At 59.8% G+C, this 21,001-nt stretch overlaps 1 protein-coding gene across 1 annotated transcript in view; it reads right to left on the bottom strand.

Annotated features, from left to right (window-relative positions):
- Positions 1–6,144: 6,144 nt before the first annotated feature.
- LOC140402893 (uncharacterized) overlaps positions 6,145–21,001 on the bottom strand; it is a gene marked incomplete at its 5' end in the record, with an annotated part of 15,479 nt that continues 622 nt past the window's right edge. The window contains 4 exons of the mRNA XM_072490520.1: positions 6,145–6,606; positions 11,838–12,005; positions 14,553–14,744; positions 17,341–17,883. Coding sequence (XP_072346621.1) covers positions 6,428–6,606; positions 11,838–12,005; positions 14,553–14,744; positions 17,341–17,883 — 1,082 coding nt within the window. The remainder of the gene's footprint in view (positions 6,607–11,837; positions 12,006–14,552; positions 14,745–17,340; positions 17,884–21,001) is intronic.

Here is a 21,001-nt window from a genome sequence, read left to right as displayed (position 1 = left end):
GATTCAGTATTTCTTCCAGGCGAATGGCATTGCAGGAGACGCCTGGGGTAAGGTAATAATCCTGACCGTCTGTGGAGCGCCAACTTTCAGTGCGATCAAAAGGCTCGCCTCCCCGTCCGCCCCAGATTCGAATACCTTTAACGAGCTTGTAGAGCTTGTCAGAAACGATTGCGAACCGAAACCATCAGTGATTGTGCAGAGATACCAGGGGGAATCGCTCACGGAATTCCTGACACGCTGAGCTTTGTGACTACGGCCCATCCCTCGAGGAGATGTTGAGAGATCGCCGAGTGTGCGGCAGCAGTGTCACGGCGACCCGATGGAAACAGTTGGCGGAACCTTAAGAAGGGCTGGAAAATTATCCCTCCTCTTTCGTGAAAATGCAGAACAGGGGGCGGGATTCTCTCAGCCCGGGGCCGGCCCGGAGAATCGCCGTGACCAGCGCGAATCACACCACGCCGCCCCGACGCTGGGACGCGATCCTCCGCAGAGCGGAGAAGCGGCGCCGAGTGCCGCTCTATGGCTCCCCCCCCCCCCCCCCCCCCCTCCTCCCCCCCCCCCCTCCTCCCCGTCCCGTCCCGTCGATTCTCGCCCCGGGCCATAACAAAAATCCCGAGCCCCGCCGGCACTCAGCGCCGGGAACTCGGCGTGGAAGGGTCCGGGGGCGGCCTGTGGGGAGGGGGGGGGGGGGGTCCGACCCCGGGGGGCCCTCCGTTGTGGCCTGGCCCGCGATCGGGGCCCACCAATCGGTGGTCCGGCCTCTCGGCTGGGGGCCTTGTTTCTTCCGCGTCGGCCCCTGCAGCCCTGCGCCACGTTGCATCGGTGCCGACGCATTGACAGAAGGCACTGCGCATGTGCGGATCCCGCGGCGACCAGTCGACGCCGGGATCTGCAGCTGATGCCGCGTGGATCGCTCCAGTGCCGTGTTGGCGCCGTCGTGAAACGCGACGGTGTTTACGACAGCGTCAACGCTTAGCCTCAGGATCAGAGAATCCTTCCCAGGGTTCCAGGAATTCCAGGGCTCCGTAGACTTTGATGTACTAATGTGGCAGGGGGATGGGAACCAGATTAGGAGGTTAGAGGTCAGTAAAGAGGCAGCAACTAAAGCCAGTGAGGTACTAGATAATAAACTCAATGTGACTAAGGGGAAGAGTAGACAGGGAAGAGATGATGAACTCAAAGGGACGGGTGGTCTGAGGTGCATTTGTTTCAATGCGAGAAGTGTAGCAGGTAAGGCAGATGAACTTAGGGCTTGGATTAGTACCTGGGAATATGATGTTATTGGTATTACGGAGACTTGGTTGAGGGAAGGGCAAGTCTGGCAACTAAACATCCCAGGGTATAGATGCTTCAGGAGGGATAGAGAGGGAGGTAAAAGGGGTGGAGGAGTTGCATTACTGGTCAGAGATGATAACACAGCTGTGATTAAGGAGGGCACGATGGAGGATTCGAGCACTGAGGCAATATGGGTAGAGCTAAGAAATAGGAAGGGTGCAGTAACATTGTTGGGACTTTACTACAGGCCTCCCAAAAGCGAGCGTGAAGTAGAGGTACAAATATGTGGACAGATTATAGAAAAATGTAGGAGCAAATGTGAGGTGCTGCATTTTGGAAGGTCTAATGCAGGTAGGGAATTTACAGTGAATGGTAGAACCCTCAAGAGTATTGAAAGTCAAAGAGATCTAGGAGTACAGGTCCACAGGTCACTGAAAGGGGCAACACAGGTGGAGAAGGTAGTCAAGAAGGCATACGGCATGCTTGCCTTCATTGGCCGGGGCATTGAGTATAAGAATTGGCAAGTCATGTTGCAGCTGTATAGAACCTTAGTTAGGCCACACTTGGAGTATCGTGTTCAATTCTGGTCGCCACACTACCAGAAGGATGTGGAGGCTTTAGAGAGGGTGCAGAAGAGATTTACCAGAATGTTGCCTGGTATGGAGGGCATTAGCTATGAGGAGCGGTTGAATAAACTCGGTTTGTTCTCACTGGAACGAAGGAGGTTGAGGGGCGACCTGATAAGAGGTATACAAAATTATGAGGGGCATAGACAGAGTGGATAGTCAGAGGCTTTTCCCCAGGGTAGACGGGTCAATTACTAGGGGGCATAGGTTTAAGGTGCGAGGGGCAAGGTTTAGAGTAGATGTACGAGGCAAGTTTTTTTACGCAGAGGGTAGTGGGTGCCTGGAACTCGCTGCCGGAGGAGGTGGTGGAAGCAGGGACGATAGTGACATTTAAGGGGCATCTTGACAAATACATGAATAGGATGGGAATAGAGGGATACGGACCCAGGAAGTGTAGAAGATTGTAGTTTAGTCGGGCAGCATGGTCGGCACGGGCTTGGAGGGCCGAAGGGCCTGTTCCTGTGCTGTACTTTTCTTTGTTCTTTGTTCAATAGGGTGGTCGTGATGGGAGATTTTAACTTCCCCAACGTTGAATGGGACTCATGTAGTGTTGGAGGCGTAGATGGAGCAGAATTTGTAAGGAGCATCCAGGAGAGTTTTTTAGAGCAGTATGTAAATAGTCCAACTCGGGAAGGGGCCATACTGGACCTGGTATTGGGGAATGATCCCGGCCAGGTGGTTGAAGTTTCAGTCGGTGATTACTTTGGGAATAGCGATCACAATTCCGTAAGTTTTAGAATACTCATGGACAAAGACGAGAGTGGTCCTAAAGGAAGAGTGCTAAATTGGGGAAAGGCCAAGTATAACAAAATTCGGCAGGAGCTAGGGAATGTGGATTGGGAGCAGCTGTTTAAGGGGAAATCCACATTTGAAATGTGGGAGTCTTTTCAGGAAATATTGATCAGAGTGCAGGACAGACATGTCCCTGTGAAAATGAGGGATAGAAATGGCAAGATTAGGGAACCATGGATGACGGGTGGAATTGTGAGACTAGCTAAGGTGAAAAAGGAAGCATACATAAGATCTAGGCGACTTAAAACTGATGAAGCTTTGGAGGAATATCGGGAAAGTAGGACAAATCTCAAACGCGCAATAAAGAGGGCTAAAAGGGGTCATGAAATATCTTTGGCTAACAGGGTTAAGGAAAATCCCAAAGCCTTTTATTCGTATATAAGGAGCAAGAGGGTAACTAGAGAAAGGATTGGCCCACTCAAAGACAAAAGAGGGAATTTATGCGTGGAGTCAGAGGAAATGGGTGAGATTCTTAATGAGTATTTTGCATCGGTATTCACCAAGGAGAGGGACATGACGGATGTTGAGGCTAGGGATGGATGTTTAAATACTCTAGGTCAAGTCGGCGTAAGGAAGGGGGAAGTTTTGGGTATTCTAAAAGGCATTAAGGTGGACAAGTCCCCAGGTCCGGATGGGATCTATCCCAGGTTACTGAGGGCAGCGAGGGACGAAATAGCTGGGTCCTTCAACAGATATCTTTGCAGCATCCTTGAGCATGGGTGAGGTCCCGGAGGACTGGAGAATTGCTAATGTTGTCCCTTTGTTTAAGAAGGGTAGCAGGGATAATCCAGGGAATTATAGACCTGTGAGCTTGACGTCAGTGGTAGGCAAACTGTCCGTGTGGAGTTTGCACATTCTCCCCGTGTCTCACACCAACAACCCAAAGATGAGAGTAAACTTGCTCAGAATATAAAAACAGATAGTAAAAGTTTCTACAAATACATAAAACAAAAAAAGAGTGGCTAAGGTAAAGGTTGGTCCTTTAGAGGATGAGAAGGGAGATTTAATAATGGGAGATGAGGAAATGGCTGAGGAACTGAACAGGTTTTTTGGGTCGGTCTTCACAGTGGAAGACACAAATAACATGCCAGTGACTGATGGAAATGAGGCTATGACAGGTGAGGACCTTGAGAGGATTGTTATCACTAAGGAGGTAGTGATGGGCAAGCTAATGGGGCTAAAGGTAGACAAGTCTCCTGGCCCTGATGGAATGCATCCCAGAGTGCTAAAAGAGATGGCTAGGGAAATTGCAAATGCACGAGTGATAATTTACCAAAATTCACTAGACTCTGGGGTGGTCCCGGCGGATTGGAAATTAGCAAACGTGACACCACTGTTTAAAAAAGGAGGTAGTTAGAAAGCGGGTAATTATAGGCCAGTGAGCTTAACTTCGGTAGTAGGGAAGATGCTGGAATCTATCATCAAGGAAGAAATAGCGAGGCATCTGGATGGAAATTGTCCCATTGGGCAGACGCAGCATGGGTTCATAAAGGGCAGGTCGTGCCTAACTAATTGTGCGATGCTCCCAGAGTTTGTCTTAGGAGGAAAGATTGGACAAACTTGGAGTTTACAAGAGTGTGGGGTGACTTGATGGAAGTATGTTTTAAAAAGAAAATTCCAATTAAGGGGCAATTCAGCGCGGCCAATCCACCTACCCTGCATATCTTTGGGTTGTGGGGGCAAAACCCACGCAAACACGGGGAGAATGTGCAAACTCCACACGGACAGTGACCCAGAGCCGGGATCGAACCCAGGACCTCGGCGCCGTGAGGCAGCAGTGCTAACCACTGCGCCACCCAAATGATGGAAGTTTCTCAGTGACTGGTCCCACCGCGGCTGAGATCTTGTCCGCCAGTGAGAGTGTTGCTTCTCGAGTAATTGCAGAATAAACTCCAAATTATATTGAAAAACAAGTTTTATTAAAGACCTTTTAATATTTATTTGAAAAAAGTTCATGGAATCAGTGGTAGCGATGAAAACATAGATTTATAGAACGAAGCAGAATATTAATTGGACACAAACGGACTTTTTTTCCCTAATGCTATTCGCAGCCCGGATTGATGTGGGCCCCACATCGCACGGCTCTCTCTCCAACACCCCCCAGTGACCACATCGCTCGGCTCTCTCTCCAACACCCCCCAGTGACCACATCGCACGGCTCTCTCTCCAACACCCCCCAGTGACCACATCGCACGGCTCTCTCTCCGACGCCCCCCCCAGTGACCACATCGCACGGCTCTCTCTCCAACACCCCCCAGTGACCACATCGCTCGGCTCTCTCTCCAACACCCCCCAGTGACCACATCGCACGGCTCTCTCTCCAACACCCCCCAGTGACCACATCGCTCGGCTCTCTCTCCAACACCCCCCAGTGACCACATCGCACGCTCTCTCCCCGACACCCCCCCCAGTGACCACATCGCACGCTCTCTCCCCCGACACCCCCCAGTGACCACATCGCACGGCTCTCTCTCCAACACCCCCCAGTGACCACATCGCACGCTCTCTCCCCGACACCCCCCCCAGTGACCACATCGCACGCTCTCTCCCCGACACCCCCCAGTGACCACATCGCACGGCTCTCTCTCCAACACCCCCCAGTGACCACATCGCACGGCTCTCTCTCCAACACCCCCCAGTGACCACATCGCACGGCTCTCTCTCCAACACCCCCCAGTGACCACATCGCACGGCTCTCTCTCCAACACCCCCCAGTGACCACATCGCACGGCTCTCTCTCCAACACCCCCCAGTGGCCACATCGCACGCTCACTCTCCAACACCCCGAGTGACCACATCGCACGGCTCTCTCTCCAACACCCCCCAGTGACCACATCGCACGGCTCTCTCTCCAATACCCCCCAGTGACCACATCGCACGCTCTCTCTCCAACACCCCCCAGTGACCACATCGCACGGCTCTCTCTCCAATACCCCCCCGTGACCACATCGCACGGCTCTCTCTCCAACACCCCCCAGTGACCACATCGCACGGCTCTCTCTCCAACACCCCCCAGTGACCACATCGCACGGCTCTCTCTCCAACACCCCCCAGTGACCACATCGCACGGCTCTCTCTCCAACACCCCCCAGTGACCACATCGCACGGCTCTCTCTCCAACACCCCCCAGTGACCACATCGCACGGCTCTCTCTCCAACACTCCCCAGTGACCACATCGCTCGGCTCTCTCTCCAACACCCCCCAGTGACCACATCGCACGGCTCTCTCTCCAACACCCCCCAGTGACCACATCGCACGCTCTCTCCCCGACGCCCCCCAGTGACCACATCGCACGCTCTCTCCCCGACGCCCCCCAGTGACCACATCGCACGCTCTCTCCCCGACGCCCCCCAGTGACCACATCGCACGCTCTCTCCCCGACGCCCCCCTGTGACCACATCGCACGCTCTCTCCCCGACGCCCCCCAGTGACCACATCGCACGCTCTCTCCCCGACGCCCCCCAGTGACCACATCGCACACTCTCTCCCCGACGCCCCCCCCAGTGACCACAGCACACTCAATCCGCAGAAACCATCCTCAGGAGCCATGGATTCTAAATTCTTGCTTCAACCGGTGACGTGACGGATTTTGAAGCTGTTGCTGTAATCCCCTTGCGATAAACAGGTCCCGTTAACATCTTGCTACCCGATAGTCCCGTGTCCACAAATAGTTGCTTACAAACAAACTCAGTCAGTGTGGCAGCCGGCAATGTCTCTGTGCCACTGCCCCTTCCTATTGGGGCTGGAGGGGACCTCGCGGTAACCCTCGAGGTGGCATCGGTAACCTGGCACCGCCTCGTGGCGGCATGAGGGGGCCCCGAGCAAATCCAAAGTGGGGTGGACGAGGAGGGCCATTGAAACCAGGCGGGGGCATCGGAGGAGGAGGTCCACGCATTCCATGTAGGGGGGGGCCTGGAGCGGACAGAGAGAGAGAAATGCACATTTGTTACAACACAGCTTCCACACCAGGCGCATCGCGCAGTCCCACCTCGCTCCCGCCCGGTCCCACCTCGCTCCCGCCCGGTCCCACCTCGCTCCCGCCCGGTCCCACCTCGCTCCCGCCCGGTCCCACCTCGCTCCCGCCCGGTCCCACCTCGCTCCCGCCCGGTCCCACCTCGCTCCCGCCCGGTCCCACCTCGCTCCCGCCCGGTCCCACCTCGCTCCCGCCCGGTCCCACCTCGCTCCCGCCCGGTCCCACCTCGCTCCCGCCCGGTCCCACCTCGCTCCCGCCCGGTCCCACCTCGCTCCCGCCCGGTCCCACCTCGCTCCCGCCCGGTCCCACCTCGCTCCCGCCCGGTCCCACCTCGCTCCCGCCCGGTCCCACCTCGCTCCCGCCCGGTCCCACCTCTCTCCCGCCCGGTCCCACCTCACTCCCGCCCGGCCCCACCTCACTCCCGCCCGGTCCCACCTCACTCCCGCCCGGTCCCACCTCACTCCCGCGCAGAGAACCACTCCCGCTGCTTAACCTCAGACCATCCACCAGGGTATACCCCTGCCCCACCGGCCCGCCCAGCGAGAGGACCTCAACCACCACAGCCCCGCCCAGTGACAGGACCTCAGCCCCGCCCAGCGACAGGATCTCAGCCCCGCCCAGCGAGAGGACCTCAGCCCCGCCCAGCGACAGGACCTCGGCCCCGCCCAGCGAGAGGACCTCGGCCCCGCCCAGCGAGAGGACCTCAGCCCCGCCCAGCGACAGGACCTCGGCCCCGCCCAGCGAGAGGACCTCGGCCCCGCCCAGCGACAGGACCTCGGCCCCGCCCAGCGACAGGACCTCGGCCCCGCCCAGCGACAGGACCTCGGCCCCGCCCAGCGACAGGACCTCGGCCCCGCCCAGCGACAGGACCTCAGCCCCGCCCAGCGACAGGACCTCAGCCCCGCCCAGCGACAGGACCTCAGCCCCGCCCAGCGAGAGGACCTCAGCCCCGCCCAGTGACAGGACCTCAGCCCCGCCCAGTGACAGGACCTCAGCCCCGCCCAGCGACAGGACCTCGGCCCCGCCCAGCGAGGGGACCTCGGCCCCGCCCAGCGAGAGGACCTCAGCCCCGCCCAGCGACAGGACCTCAGCCCCGCCCAGCGACAGGACCTCGGCCCCGCCCAGCGAGAGGACCTCGGCCCCGCCCAGCGAGAGGACCTCGGCCCCGCCCAGCGACAGGACCTCGGCCCCGCCCAGCGACAGGACCTCGGCCCCGCCCAGCGACAGGACCTCGGCCCCGCCCAGCGACAGGACCTCGGCCCCGCCCAGCGAGAGGACCTCGGCCCCGCCCAGCGAGAGGACCTCGGCCCCGCCCAGCGAGAGGACCTCGGCCCCGCCCAGCGAGAGGACCTCAGCCCCGCCCAGCGAGAGGACCTCAGCCCCGCCCAGCGACAGGACCTCGGCCCCGCCCAGCGAGAGGACCTCAGCCCCGCCCAGCGAGAGGACCTCAACCACCACAGCCCCGCCCAGCGACAGGACCTCGGCCCCGCCCAGCGAGAGGACCTCAGCCCCGCCCAGCGAGAGGACCTCAACCACCACAGCCCCGCCCAGCGACAGGACCTCGGCCCCGCCCAGCGAGAGGACCTCGGCCCCGCCCAGCGAGAGGACCTCAGCCCCGCCCAGTGACAGGACCTCAGCCCCGCCCAGCGAGAGGAACTCAGCCCCGCCCGGCGACAGGACCTCAGCCCCGCCCGGCGAGAGGACCTCAGCCCCGCCCGGCGAGAGGACCTCAGCCCCGCCCAGCGACGGGACCTCAGCCCCGCCCAGCGACAGGACCTCAGCCCCGCCCAGCGACAGGGCCTCGGCCTCGCCCAGCGAGAGGACCTCGGCCCCGCCCAGCGACAGGACCTCGGCCCCGCCCAGCGACAGGACCTCGGCCCCGCCCAGCGACAGGACCTCGGCCCCGCCCAGCGACAGGACCTCAGCCCCACCCAGCGAGAGGACCTCAGCCCCGCCCGGCGACAGGACCTCAGCCCCGCCCGGCGACAGGACCTCGGCCCCGCCCAGCGAGAGGACCTCAGCCCCGCCCAGCGACAGGACCTCAGCCCCGCCCAGCGAGAGGACCTCAGCCCCGCCCAGCGAGAGGACCTCAGCCCCGCCCAGCGACAGGACCTCAGCCCCGCCCAGTGAGGACCTCAGCCCCGCCCAGTGAGGACCTCAGCCCCGCCCAGTGAGGACCTCAGCCCCGCCCAGCGACAGGACCTCAGCCCCGCCCAGCGAGAGGACCTCAGCCCCACCCAGCGAGAGGACCTCAGCCCCGCCCAGCGCCAGGACCTCAGCCCCGCCCAGCGCCAGGACCTCAGCCCCGCCCAGCGCCAGGACCTGAGCCCCGCCCAGCGCGAGGACCTCGGCCCCGCCCAGCGCGAGGACCTCGGCCCCGCCCAGCGCGAGGACCTCGGCCCCGCCCAGCGCGAGGACCTCAGCCCCGCCCAGCGACAGGACCTCAGCCCCGCCCAGCGACAGGACCTCAGCCCCGCCCAGCGACAGGACCTCAGCCCCGCCCAGCGACAGGACCTCAGCCCCGCCCAGCGACAGGACCTCAGCCCCGCCCAGCGACAGGACCTGAGCCCCGCCCAGCGACAGGACCTGAGCCCCGCCCGGCGACAGGACCTCGGCCCCGCCCGGCGACAGGACCTCGGCCCCGCCCGGCGACAGGACCTCGGCCCCGCCCGGCGACAGGACCTCAGCCCCGCCCAGCGAGCGGACCTCAGCCCCGCCCAGCGCGAGGACCTCAGCCCCGCCCAGCGACAGGACCTCAGCCCCGCCCAGCGAGCGGACCTCAGCCCCGCCCAGCGCGAGGACCTCAGCCCCGCCCAGTGACAGGACCTCAGCCCCGCCCAGCGACAGGACCTGAGCCCCGCCCAGCGAGAGGACCTCAGCCCCGCCCAGCGACAGGACCTGAGCCCCGCCCAGCGAGAGGACCTCGGCCCCGCCCAGCGCGAGGACCTCAGCCCCGCCCAGTGAGAGGACCTCCGCCCCGCCCAGCGCGAGGACCTCGGCCCCGCCCAGCGCGAGGACCTCGGTCCCGCCCAGCGACAGGACCTGAGCCCCGCCCAGCGACAGGACCTGAGCCCCGCCCAGCGAGAGGACCTCGGCCCCGCCCAGCGCGAGGACCTCAGCCCCGCCCAGCGAGAGGACCTCGGCCCCGCCCAGCGCGAGGACCTCAGCCCCGCCCAGCGAGAGGACCTCAGCCCCGCCCAGCGACAGGACCTCAGCCCCGCCCAGCGAGAGGACCTCAGCCCCACCCAGCGAGAGGACCTCAGCCCCGCCCAGCGAGAGGACCTCAGCCCCGCCCAGCGAGAGGACCTCAGCCCCGCCCAGCGAGAGGACCTCAGCCCCGCCCAGCGACAGGACCTCAGCCCCGCCCAGTGACAGGACCTCAGCCCCGCCCAGCGAGAGGACCTCAGCCCCGCCCAGCGAGAGGACCTCAGCCCCGCCCAGCGAGAGGACCTCAGCCCCGCCCAGCGAGAGGACCTCAGCCCCGCCCAGCGAGAGGACCTCAGCCCCGACCAGTGACAGGACCTGAGCCCCGCCCAGCGCGAGGACCTCAGCCCCGCCCAGCGAGAGGACCTCAGCCCCGCCCGGCGACGGGACCTCGGCCCCGCCCGGCGAGAGGACCTCGGCCCCGCCCAGCGACGGGACCTCAGCCCCGCCCAGCGACGGGACCTCAGCCCCGCCCAGCGACGGGACCTCAGCCCCGCCCAGCGACGGGACCTCAGCCCCGCCCAGCGACGGGACCTCAGCCCCGCCCAGCGACGGGACCTCAGCCTCGCCCAGCGACAGGACCTCAGCCCCGCCCAGCGAGAGGACCTCAGCCCCGCCCAGTGACAGGACCTCAGCCCCGCCCAGCGAGAGGACCTCAGCCCCGCCCAGTGACAGGACCTCAGCCCCGCCCAGCGACGGGACCTCAGCCCCGCCCAGCGACGGGACCTCAGCCCCGCCCAGCGACGGGACCTCAGCCCCGCCCAGCGACGGGACCTCAGCCCCGCCCAGCGACGGGACCTCAGCCACACCCAGTGACAGGACCTGAGCCCCGCCCAGCGAGAGGACATCGGCCCCGCCCAGCGACAGGACCTCAGCCCCGCCCAGCGACGGGACCTGAGCCCCGCCCAGCGACGGGACCTCAGCCCCGCCCAGCGACGGGACCTCAGCCCCGCCCAGCGACGGGACCTCAGCCCCGCCCAGCGCGAGGACCTCAGCCCCGCCCAGCGTCAGGACCTCAGCCCCGCCCAGCGACAGGACCTGAGCCCCGCCCAGCGACGGGACCTCAGCCCCGCCCAGCGACGGGACCTCAGCCCCGCCCAGCGAGAGGACCTCAGCCCCGCCCAGTGACAGGACCTGAGCCCCGCCCAGCGACAGGTTCTCAGCCCCGCCCAGCGACGGGACCTCAGCCCCGCCCAGCGACAGGACCTCAGCCCCGCCCAGCGAGAGGACCTCAGCCCCGCCCAGCGAGAGGACCTCGGCCCCGCCCAGCGACGGGACCTCGGCCCCGCCCAGCGACAGGACCTCAGCCCCGCCCAGCGAGAGGACCTCAGCCCCGCCCAGCGAGAGGACCTCGGCCCCGCCCAGCGACGGGACGCGTATAGACAGGCGACGGTGCTGTAGTGGTGGCGACTTCATTCCCGATTCGGAACTCCCTGTTCAATCTGCTTCAATCTTTAGGCAGCGACCACCAGATCAAAGCAACTCCCGAGTAAACAAAACTTTCCCCCCACTCCTTAAACCAATTCTCTTCAATCTGTTTTCCATTCTCTACAGCCACTTTCGCCTCATTTACTCGATCCAAATCCCACATTATTGTGAACACCTCGATTTGAACGTCCCCCCTTAACCTTCTCTGCAAAATAATCCCACACGAGCTGGAGTCCTTCATCCCCAGCCCCATTCTCCTCCGCACCCTCTCCGAGACCTTGACATATTGCCTGAAGTGCGGGGCCCAGAACGGACCTCTGGTACACCAGCTGAAACCTCAGCAGGGATTTATTAACTGCTTAACGGAGCTACGGTACTTTATTCTATTGCTCTATTAATAAACATCCGGCATTTCTGGCTTTAATAGTTTCCTCAGCATGCGCTGACACTTTCAACCCTGCCCACTCACAGTGAGGGTGTTTCACCACAACCTGGGCAACAACCGCTGCCAATCGATTTTGAAGCCACCGCTCCTTACCCATGTGATGTCCAAACGGGGGTCCGCGAGGAGGCATCACCATGGGCGGGGGGTTGTGATGCTGCATGCCAGGAGGCGGTGGTCGGTGTGGAGTGTTCTGTGCCGGCCCACCGGATAGAGGAGACATGCTGTGTGGTCCATGGTGAGGCACCTGCATCGGGTGCATTCCTGGAGAGAGAGAGAGAAAGAGACATTATATCAGCAACTTAGACGGCCGCAGGGACAGGAGTCAGCAGCGATCAATATCACCGAGCCCTGTGGGGTCAGCAGCGATCAATATCACCGAGCCCTGTGGGGTCAGCAGCGATCAATATCACCGACCCCTGTGGGGTCAGCAGCGATCAATATCACCGACCCCTGTGGGGTCAGCAGTGATCAATATCACCGACCACTGTGGGGTCAGCAGTGATCAATATCACCGACCCCTGTGGGGTCAGCAGTGATCAATATCACCGACCCCTGTGGGGTCAGCAGTGATCAATATCACCGACCCCTGTGGGGTCAGCAGCGATCAATATCAATTACCCCGGTGGGGTCAGCAGCGATCAATATCACCGACCCCTGTGGGGTCAGCAGTGATCAATATCACCGACCCCTGTGGGGTCAGCAGCGATCAATATCAATAACCCGTGGGGTCAGCAGTGAACAATATCACCGACCCCTGTGGGGTCAGCAGCGATCAATATCACCGACCCCAGTGGGGTCAGCAGTGATCAATATCACCAACCCCTGTGGGGACAGCAGTGATCAATATCACCGACCCCTGTGGGGTCAGCAGTGATCAATATCACCAACCCCTGTGGGGTCAGCAGTGATCAATATCACCGACCCCTGTGGGGTCAGCAGTGATCAATATCACCGACCCCTGTGGGGTCAGCAGCGATCAATATCACCGACCCCTGTGGGGTCAGCAGTGATCAATATCACCGACCCCTGTGGGGTCAGCAGCGATCAATATCACCGACCCCTGTGGGGTCAGCAGTGATCAATATCACCGACCCCTGTGGGGTCAGCAGCGATCAATATCACCGACCCCAGTGGGGTCAGCAGTGATCAATATCACCGACCCCTGTGGGAACAGCAGCGATCAATATCACCGACCCCTGTGGGGTCAGCAGCGATCAATATCACTGACCCCAGTGGGGTCAGCAGTGATCAATATCACCGACCCCTGTGGGGACAGCAGCGATCAATATCACCGACCCCTGTGGGGTCAGCAGCGATCAATATCACCGACCCCAGTGGGGTCAGCAGCGATCAATATCAATAACCCCTGTGGGGACAGCAGTGATCAATATCACCGACTCCTGTGGGGTCAGCAGTGATCAATATCACCGACCCCTGTGGGGTCAGCAGCGATCAATATCACCGACCCCAGTGGGGTCAGCAGCGATCAATATCAATAACTCCTGTGGGGTCAGCAGCGATCAATATCACCGACCCCTGTGGGGTCAGCAGTGATCAATATCACCGAACCCTGTGGGGTCAGCAGCGATCAATATCAATAACCCCTGTGGGGTCAGCAGCGATCAATATCACCGACCCCTGTGGGGTCAGCAGCGATCAATATCAGCGACCCCCGTGGGGTCAGCAGTGATCAATATCACCGACCCCTGTGGGGTCAGCAGTGATCAATATCACCGACCCCTGTGGGGTCAGCAGCGATCAATATCACCGACCCCAGTGGGGTCAGCAGTGATCACTATCACCGACCCCTGAGGGGTCAGCAGTGATCAATATCACCGACCCCAGTGGGGTCAGCAGTGATCACTATCACCGACCCCTGAGGGGTCAACAGTGATCAATATCACCGACCCCAGTGGGGTCAGCAGTGATCAATATCACCGACCCCAGTGGGGTCAGCAGCGATCAATATCAATAACCCCTGAGGGGTCAGCAGTGATCAATATCACCGACCCCAGTGGGGTCAGCAGCGATCAATATCACCAAGCCCTGTGGGGTCAGCAGTGATCAATATCACCGACTCCTGTGGGGTCAGCAGTGATCAATATCACCAACCCCTGTGGGGACAGCAGTGATCAATATCACCGACCCCTGTGGGGTCAGCAGCGATCAATATCACCGACCCCTGTGGGGTCAGCAGCGATCAATATCACCGACCCCTGTGGGGTCAGCAGCGATCAATATCAATAACCCCTGTGGGGTCAGCAGCGATCAATATCACCGACCCCAGTGGGGTCAGCAGCGATCAATATCAATAACCCCTGTGGGGTCAGCAGCGATCAATATCACCGACCCCTGTGGGGTCAGCAGCGATCAATATCAATAACCCCTGTGGGGTCAGCAGCGATTAATATCACCGACCCCAGTGGGGTCAGCAGTGATCAATATCACCGACCCCTGTGGGGTCAGCAGCGATCAATATCACCGACCCCTGTGGGGTCAGCAGCGATCAATATCAATAACCCCTGTGGGGTCAGCAGCGATCAATATCAATAACCCCTGTGGGGTCAGCAGCGATCAATATCACCGACCCCTGTGAGGTCAGCAGCGATCAATATCAATAACCCCTGTGGGGTCAGCAGCGATCAATATCACCGACCCCTGTGAGGTCAGCAGCGATCAATATCAATAACCCCTGTGGGGTCAGCAGCGATCAATATCACCGACCCCTGTGGGGTCAGCAGCGATCAATATCACCGACCCCTGTGGGGTCAGGGTCACATAGCGAAAGAGAGGAGTTGCGATACTCACCGTGCGGGGGCATAGCCCCGGGGGGGAAGTGTGGTCCCACGTGGTGAGGTGTGGAGCCTGGTGGGCCAGACGATGGTGGTCCCGGCGCAGACGTACTGGGCGGCATTGGCGGCGGCATCGCTGGAGGCATCCCCGGGGGCAACGCTCCTGGTGGGGGCACTGGAGGTGGGAATGTTCCTGGGTGAGGCATACCTGCAAGAGAGAGAAATTGAAAAAATGAAAATCGCTTATTGTCACAAGTAGGCTTCAAATGAAGTGACTGTGAAAAGCCCCTAGTCGCCACATTCCGGCGCCTGTTCGGGGAGGCTGGTACGGGAATTGCACCGTGCTGCTGGCCTGCCTTGGTCTGCTTTCAAAGCCAGCGATTTAGCCCAGTGAGCTAAACCAGCCCCTATAATAATTGCTTATGGTCACAAGTAGGCTTCAAATGAAGTTACTGTGAAAGGCCCCTAGTCGCCACATTCCAGCGCCTGTTCGGGGAGGCTGGTACGGGAGAGAGACATTTAGAGACAGCAGCGAGGGGAGGAAGGGAGGGGAGGAAGGGAGGGGCGGAAGGGAGGGAAGGAGGGAGTGAGAAGGAGGGAGGGAGTGAGGGAGCGAGAGAGGGAGGGAAGGAGGGAGGGAGAGAGCGAGAGAGGGAGGGAAGGAGGGAGGGAGAGAGCGAGGGAAGGAGGGAGGGAGAGAGCGAGGGAAGGAGGGAGGGAGAGAGCGAGGGAAGGAGGGAGGGAGGGCGAGAGCGAGAGAGAGAGGGAGGGAAGGAGGGAGGGAGGGAGAGAGAGAGCGAGAAAGGGAGGGAGGGAGAGAGAGAGCGAGAGAGGGAGGGAAGGAGGGAGGGAGAGAGCGAGAGAGGGAGGGAGGGAGAGAGCGAGAGAGGGAGGGAAGGAGGGAGCGAGAGAGGGCGAGAGCGAGAGACAGAGGGAGGGAAGGAGGGAGGGAGGGAGCGAGGGAAGGAGAGAGGGAGGGAAGGAGGGAGGGAGGGAGCGAGGGAAGGAGAGAGGGAGGGAAGGAGGGAGGGAGAGAGCGACGGAAGGAGAGAGGGAGGGAAGGAGGGAGGGAGAGAGCGAGAGAGGGAGGGAGGGAGGGAGGGGAGGCAGATGCCACACGTGGTGAGGAAGAGTAAATGATTTGTCGGAAAATATATCCGGTCTGATTGGTAAGTTTGCGGGTGACACCAAGGTTGGTGGGAGCGGCAGAGAGTGTTGAGGATTGTCAGAGGATACAGCAGGACATGGATAGGTTGGCGACTTGGGCAGAGAAATGGCAAATGGAGTTTAATCCGGAGAAATGTGAGGCAATGCATTTTGGTCGGTCTAACATCGAGGGGAAATATACCGTAAATGGTAAAACTCTTCGGGATACAGAAAGTCAGAGAGATCTGGGCGTGCAGGCCCACAGATCTTTGAAGGTGGCCACACAAGTGGACAAGGTCGTCAAGAAAGCAGACGGAATGCTCGCCTTCATTGGACGGGGCATCGAGTATAAAAACTGGCAAGTGAGGCTGCAGTTGTACGGAACCTCGGTAAGGCCGCACTTGGAATGTTGCGCACAATTCTGGTCGCCACACTACCAGAAGGACGTGGAGGCTTTGGAGAGGGTGCAGGGGAGGTTTACCAGGATGTTGCCGGGTCTGGAGGGTGTTCGCTGTGCGGAGAGGCTGAATAGACTCGGACTGTTTTCATTCGAATGACGGAGGTTGAGGGGCGACCTGATAGAGGTCCACAAGATCATGAGGGGCATGGATAGAGTGGATGGGCAGGTACTCTTTCCCAGGGTGGAGGGGTCAGTCACCAGGAGGGGGCAGCGTTTTTTTTAAAATTCAGCGTACCCAATTCATTTTTTCCAATGAAGGGGCAATTTAGCGCGGCCAATCCACCTGCCCTGCACATCTTTGGGTTGTGTGGGGGCGAAACCCACGCAGACACGGGGAGAATGTGCAAACTCCACACGGACAGTGACCCAGAGCCGGGATTCGAACCCGGGACCTCGGCGCCGTGAGGCCGCAGTGCTAATCCCTGCGCCGCCGTGCTGCCCCTAGGGGGCAGAGGTTTAAGGTCAGTGGGGTAACGTTTAGAGGAGATGTGCGAGGCAGGTTTTTTATGCGGAGGGTGGTGTGTGCCTGGAACGCGTGGCCAGGGGAGGCTGTGGAAGCAGATACATTAACGGCGTTCAAAAGGCATCTTGACAAACACATGGATAGGACGGGTATAGAGGGATACGGCACGAGGAAGTGCTGAGGGTTTTGGCAAAGGTTAGTATCATGACCGGTACGGGTTTGGAGGGTCGAAGGGCCTGTTCCTGCGCTGGATTGTTCTTTATTGAGAGCGTGGGAGCCATCAGCTAACGGAGCACAGCAGGAAGGGAAACGGCCGGCGGCCCCAGACCGGGGGTACCTGCCGTACCCAACCACCCAGATCCGGAGGGGGTGGGGTGTCATACTGCTGTGACCTCCCCTGACCCGTACACTTCTTGGGGGTGGGAGATGCACATCTGTCTGGGGGGTCGTCTCCTGGAGCCCAGTTGTCCGCTCCCTCAAGCTGTTATCCTTCATCTCACCTCACACTGCAGGGCTGGCCCCGAGGATCAGCGTCTCCTCCCGCCCACCCCTCTCCCAGAACCTGGTACAGCCCAACACCCACCCACCTCCCTGTGTCCGGCTATCAGTCCAACACTCATCACCTAGCCCGTCCGTCACACGTGGTCCCAGGGGCAATTTGACTACGGGGGTCCTCACAGTCGACCCAAGGGACGGCAGCACCAGCCGGTGGGATGCCAGAGATGGGATGATTACCTGGAGGGGGCACTCCTGACGCCAGACTGGACACGACGTTACCCTGAGAAGCCTGCGGAGGGGGGGCGTCAGCAAACAGCTGGTGAGGACGGTCTGCCTGCGACAGGGGGTTCTGGGCAGCCAGCAGGCGCTCGGCTGCAGAGCCGTGGCGTTCGCCCTTGGAATCCTTCTTAAAAGCGTAGGAGACGGTGATGGGTCGGTTACACAGGTACTGCCCGTTCATTGCTTCAATGGCGGCATCGGATGCATCAAAACTGGCAAAGTTGATGAAGGCATAACCCTTTGAGTTGCCCGTGTCGGGGTCTCGCATGATCTTGGGTGTTTGCAGGATCACCCCAAAGGCACTGAAAGTGTCATACAGGAGCTTCTCGTCGATCTCAGGGTCCAGGTTGCCGATGAAGATGTTTGCCCCAACGTCCAGGTTCTTGTTGTGAGCGGACGCCTTGTTGACACGGATGGGCTTCCCGTACAGCTTGATCATGTTCATGATCTTAATGGCGTAGTCAGCGTCTTCCTCACTCAGGAACTCCACAAAACCATATCCTGAAACACAAGGAGTGTCAGTCACTGAGAGAGCAACAGTGCTGCTATCACTGAGACACAACGGCACGCCCTTTCACACCGCCCAGTGAGACACTGACACACACACACTGCCCAGTGAGACACTGACACACACACTGCCCAGTGAGACACTGACACACACACACTGCCCAGTGAGACACTGACACACACACTGCCCAGTGAGACACTGACACACACACACACTGCCCAGTGAGACACTGACACACACACTGCCCAGTGAGACACTGACACACACACTGCCCAGTGAGACACTGACACACACACACTGCCCAGTGAGACACTGACACACACACTGCCCAGTGAGACACTGACACACACACTGCCCAGTGAGACACTGACACACACACACTGCCCAGTGAGACACTGACACACACACTGCCCAGTGAGACACTGACACACACACTGCCCAGTGAGACACTGACACACACACACTGCCCAGTGAGACACTGACACACACACTGCCCAGTGAGACACTGACACACACACTGCCCAGTGAGACACTGACACACACACTGCCCAGTGAGATACTGACACACACACTGCCCAGTGAGACACTGACACACACACTGCCCAGTGAGACACTGACACACACACTGCCCAGTGAGACACTGACACACACACTGCCCAGTGAGACACTGACACACACACACTGCCCAGTGAGACACTGACACACACACACTGCCCAGTGAGACACTGACACACACACTGCCCAGTGAGACACTGACACACACACACTGCCCAGTGAGACACTGACACACACACTGCCCAGTGAGACACTGACACACACACTGCCCAGTGAGACACTGACACACACACTGCCCAGTGAGACACTGACACACACACTGCCCAGTGAGACACTGACACACACTGCCCAGTGAGACACTGACACACACACACTGCCCAGTGAGACACTGACACACACACTGCCCAGTGAGACACTGACACACACACTGCCCAGTGAGACACTGACACACACACTGCCCAGTGAGACACTGACACACACACTGCCCAGTGAGACACTGACACACACACTGCCCAGTGACACACACACTGCCCAGTGAGACACTGACACACACACACTGCCCAGTGAGACACTGACACACACACTGCCCAGTGAGACAGAGACACACATTGCCCAGTGAGACACTGACACACACACTGCCCAGTGAGAGACTGACACACACACACTGCCCAGTGAGACACTGACACACACACACTGCCCAGTGAGACACTGACACACACACTGCCCAGTGCAACACTGACACACACACTGCCCAGTGAGACACTGACACACACACTGCCCAGTGAGACACTGACACACACACTGCCCAGTGAGACACTGACACACACTGCCCAGTGAGACACTGACACACACACTGCCCAGTGAGACACTGACACACACTGCCCAGTGAGACACTGACACACACACTGCCCAGTGAGACACTGACACACACACACTGCCCAGTGAGACACTGACACACACACTGCCCAGTGAGACACTGACACACACACTGCCCAGTGAGAGACTGACACACACACTGCCCAGTGAGAGACTGACACACACACACTGCCCAGTGAGACACTGACACACACACTGCCCAGTGAGACACTGACACACACACTGCCCAGTGAGACACTGACACACACACTGCCCAGTGAGACACACACTGCCCAGTGAGACACTGACACACACACACTGCCCAGTGAGACACTGACACACACACTGCCCAGTGAGACACTGACACACACACACTGCCCAGTGAGACACTGACACACACACTGCCCAGTGAGACACTGACACACACACACACTGCCCAGTGAGACACTGACACACACACTGCCCAGTGAGACACTGACACACACACTGCCCAGTGAGACACTGACACACACACTGCCCAGTGAGACACTGACACACACACTGCCCAGTGAGACACTGACACACACACACTGCCCAGTGAGACACTGACACACACACTGCCCAGTGAGACACTGACACACACACACTGCCCAGTGAGACACTGACACACACACTGCCCAGTGAGACACTGACACACACACTGCCCAGTGAGACACTGACACACACACTGCCCAGTGAGACACACACTGCCCAGTGAGACACTGACACACACACACTGCCCAGTGAGACACTGACACACACACTGCCCAGTGAGACACTGACACACACACTGCCCAGTGAGACACTGACACACACACACTGCCCAGTGAGACACTGACACACACACTGCCCAGTGAGACACTGACACACACACTGCCCAGTGAGACACTGACACACACACTGCCCAGTGAGACACTGACACACACACTGCCCAGTGAGACACACACTGCCCAGTGAGACACTGACACACACACTGCCCAGTGAGACACTGACACACACACTGCCCAGTGAGACACAGACACACACACACTGCCCAGTGAGACACTGACACACACACTGCCCAGTGAGACACTGACACACACACACTGCCCAGTGAGACACTGACACACACACACTGCCCAGTGAGACACTGACACACACTGCCCAGTGAGACACTGACACACACACACTGCCCAGTGAGACACTGACACACACACTGCCCAGTGAGACACTGACACACACACTGCCCAGTGAGACACTGACACACACTGCCCAGTGAGACACTGACACACACACTGCCCAGTGAGACACTGACACACACTGCCAGTGACACACACACTGCCCAGTGAGACACTGACACACCTGCCCAGTGAGACACTGACACACACACTGCCCAGTGAGACACTGACACACACACTGCCCAGTGAGACACTGACACACACACACTGCCCAGTGAGACACTGACACACACACACTGCCCAGTGAGACACTGACACACCACACTGCCCAGTGAGACACTGACACACACACACTGCCCAGTGAGACACTGACACACACACTGCCCAGTGAGACACTGACACACACACTGCCCAGTGAGACACTGACACACACACTGCCCAGTGAGAGCACTGACACACACACTGCCCAGTGAGACACTGACACACACACTGCCCAGTGAGGACACTGAGACACACACTGCCCCAG

Source organism: Scyliorhinus torazame, chromosome 26, assembly GCF_047496885.1.
Source record: "Scyliorhinus torazame isolate Kashiwa2021f chromosome 26, sScyTor2.1, whole genome shotgun sequence".
In the NCBI taxonomy this organism is placed as follows: domain Eukaryota; kingdom Metazoa; phylum Chordata; class Chondrichthyes; order Carcharhiniformes; family Scyliorhinidae; genus Scyliorhinus; species Scyliorhinus torazame.
Note: the sequence above shows the minus strand (reverse complement) of the source record. Positions and strands in the feature narration are given on the sequence as shown.